At 55.3% G+C, this 2,904-nt stretch overlaps 1 protein-coding gene across 1 annotated transcript; it reads left to right on the forward strand.

Moving 5' to 3' along the window:
- Positions 1-1,503: 1,503 nt before the first annotated feature.
- Positions 1,504-1,809, forward strand: LOC104585546 (uncharacterized protein K02A2.6-like). Its single transcript, XM_010242467.1, has one exon. It carries the CDS (start codon positions 1,504-1,506, stop codon positions 1,807-1,809), a length of 306 nt encoding a protein of 101 aa, XP_010240769.1.
- Positions 1,810-2,904: the final 1,095 nt, after the last annotated feature.

A 2,904-nucleotide genomic window follows, 5' to 3' on the forward strand; every position in this document is an offset into this window, starting at 1 on the left:
AGGAAGACATCGCTTGGACCCTAGAGGCCAGCACAACTTTCGTCGGCCTGAAAAGGTTGTTGTCAACTTCTCCGGTGCTCGTGGCACCCCGAGAGGATGAACAACTGCTGCTGTACATCGCAGCCACCAATCAGGTGGTTAGTACGGCCCTCATCGTCGAGCGACCCGAAGAAGGCAAGACTCACGGCGTCCAACGTCCAGTCTACTACCTCAGCGAGGTCCTATCTCCGACCAAGCAGCGCTACCCGCATTACTAGAAGCTTGCGTACGACGTCTTTATGACAGCCCGTAAGCTTCGGCACTACTTTGAGCACCCGATCGTGGTGGTCAGTGAGGCACCGCTAGCCAATATACTCAACAACCCGGAGGCGACAGGACGAGTCGCCGAATGGGGCATCGAGCTCTCCCCTCGTAACATAACTTACAAGCGGAGGAAATCTATCAAGTCACAAGTCCTCCCTGACTTTATCGCCGAATGGACAGAGGCCCAGGCTCCGGGTCCACCTGACATGTCCAGCTCGTGGACGATATACTTTGACGGGTCTAAGAGGCACGAAGTAGCTGGCGCCGGCATCGTCCTAATCTCACCCAAGGGCGACCGGCTGCGCTATGTGCTCCAGATGCATTTCCGTAGCCCCTCCTACAATGAGGCTGAGTACGAAGCGCTTCTACATGGCATGCGCATGGCCAAAGCCTACGGTGCTACTCGATTCTTGATCTACGGCGACTCCTACCTGGTTGTTCAGCAAACGATTAAATTATGTGACGTTGTCTCCAAGACAATGACGCCTACCGCGAGGCATACAAAACGCTAGAGGCGCAATTCGAAGGCTGCGAGCTTCATCATATTGGCCGTGCCAGTAACGACGAGGCCGACTACCTGGCCAACCTTGGCTCAACCTGAGTACCCGTCCCGCCAGGAGTGTTCCTGGAGTCAATCCACCAGAGATCCATCAAGGAAAAGGGTTCGCCTACCCCCAAGCCCTCATCGAGCAAAGGAGGCGCATTCCACCTTGATCTCGTTGACTCACAAACACCAGCCACCCCAGAGGTCGCAAGCGGTGAAGAGGAGTCGGACGAGGTTCTAATGGTCGAGCCAACCTGGATGCAGCCGTTCATAATGTACATGACATGACAGGAACTTCCCGATGATGTGGCCGAGGCTCGTCACATTGTACGACGCTCAAAGGTCTTTACCGTCATTGAGGGAGAACTCTACAAGCGAAGCGTCACCGGTGTATTGCAGCGCTGCATCGTACCCGAAGAAGGACGTGAGCTATTACTTGACATCCACCAAGGCACCTGTGGACATCATGCCAGCAGCCGCACAATCGCGGCAAAGGCATTTCGAGCCGGTTCTACTGGCCAACAGCGCTGCGCGACGCCGCCAACATCATGACTAATTGCGAGGCATGTCAGATGTTCACCTGCAAACCGCACGCACCCGCCTCGGAACTGAAGACAATCCCCCTGGCCTGGCCTTTCACCCAATGGGGACTCGACATGGTGGGTCCACTACGTAAATCCAAGGAGGGTGGTCACACCCTACTCCTGGTCGCCATCGACAAATTCTCCAAATGGATTGAGGCTATGCCGGTTACCAACCAGGCGGGCAGGATTGCCTTTACTTTCTTCCGCTCGATCGTCTTCCGCTTCGGAGTTCCGCACAGCATCATCACAGACAACGGCTCCAGGTTCATCTCCAATGAGTTTCAAGACTTCTGTGAGAAGATGGGGATACACCTCAACTACGCCTCCGTGGCGCACCCCAAAACCAACGGTCAAGTCGAAAAGGCCAACGGCTCATGACTCCCCTGCACCGAGCAGCTGGAGCCTGGGTTGAGGAGCTACCCTCTGTCCTGTGGAGCTTGCGGACAACTCCAAACGGCTGCACAAAATTTACACCGTTCTTCATGGTGTATGGTGCTAAGGCCGTCCTCCCCTCCGACGTCAGGTTCAATGCACCTCGAGTCACGGCTTACTCCGGACCTGACGTCGACATGCCAATGCAGGACGCCCTCGATGCGGTCGATGAGGCTCGCGATATTGCCCTAGCTCGAGTAGCTGCCTATCAGCAGAGTCTGCGCAATTACCACAATCACCGACTACCCCCCCGATCTTTCGTTGAGGGCGACCTAGTCATTCGGCTCAGGCTGAAAGGGCATCATAAACTTGAGTCCCCTTGGGAGGGACCCTACGTGATCACAAAAGTGGTGCCTGGTGGCGCATACTACCTCAAATACATGAAGACCGACGTAACCTACAACAGGCCTTGGAACGTTGCGCAACTACGGCGTTTCTACGCCTAAGAGCTCTACAGTTTCATGTCAACTTTTATCCTTTTTCCATAAAGGCTAGTTTCAGCTTTAATACTTTTTCCTTTATATCTGTACTCCGGTACTCAATAAAGTAATGATCTTTTCTCTTTACTCAGAGATAGGTTCGTAGACTCGGACGCACCCGACACTCGGGGGCTGCGTCCCGTTGACCCCTAAACAGTCTTGAACGCACCCGATCGGTCGGTGCTCTGTTCAGTCGACTCAGCTAAGACTCGGACGCACCCGACACTCGGGGGCTGCGTCCCCTCCACCCCTAAACACTCTTGAACGCACCCGATCCGTTGGTGCTCTGTTCAATCGACTCAGCTAAGACTCGGACGCACCCAACACTCGGGGGATGCGTCCCGTCGACCCCTAAACAGTCTTGGACGCAGCCGATCCGTCGGTGCCTTGTTCAATCGACTCATCTAACGGACCTTGACGCACCCAACCCTCGGAGGCTGCGTCCCGTCGATACTACAACGGTCTTGGCCGCACCCCTCACTCGGGGGCTGTGCCCAATCGACTCGTCCGACAGTCTTGGCTGCACCCCTCACTCGGGGGTTGTGCCCAATCGGTTCATCTA

Source organism: Brachypodium distachyon, chromosome 5 (assembly GCF_000005505.3).
Source record: "Brachypodium distachyon strain Bd21 chromosome 5, Brachypodium_distachyon_v3.0, whole genome shotgun sequence".
Classification (NCBI taxonomy): Eukaryota; Viridiplantae; Streptophyta; class Magnoliopsida; order Poales; family Poaceae; genus Brachypodium; species Brachypodium distachyon.

Bases quoted from the DNA above. Each gene is read 5' to 3' on its own strand.
- LOC104585546 (XM_010242467.1), top strand. From the start codon at position 1,504: ATGGTGGGTCCACTACGTAAATCCAAGGAGGGTGGTCACACCCTACTC.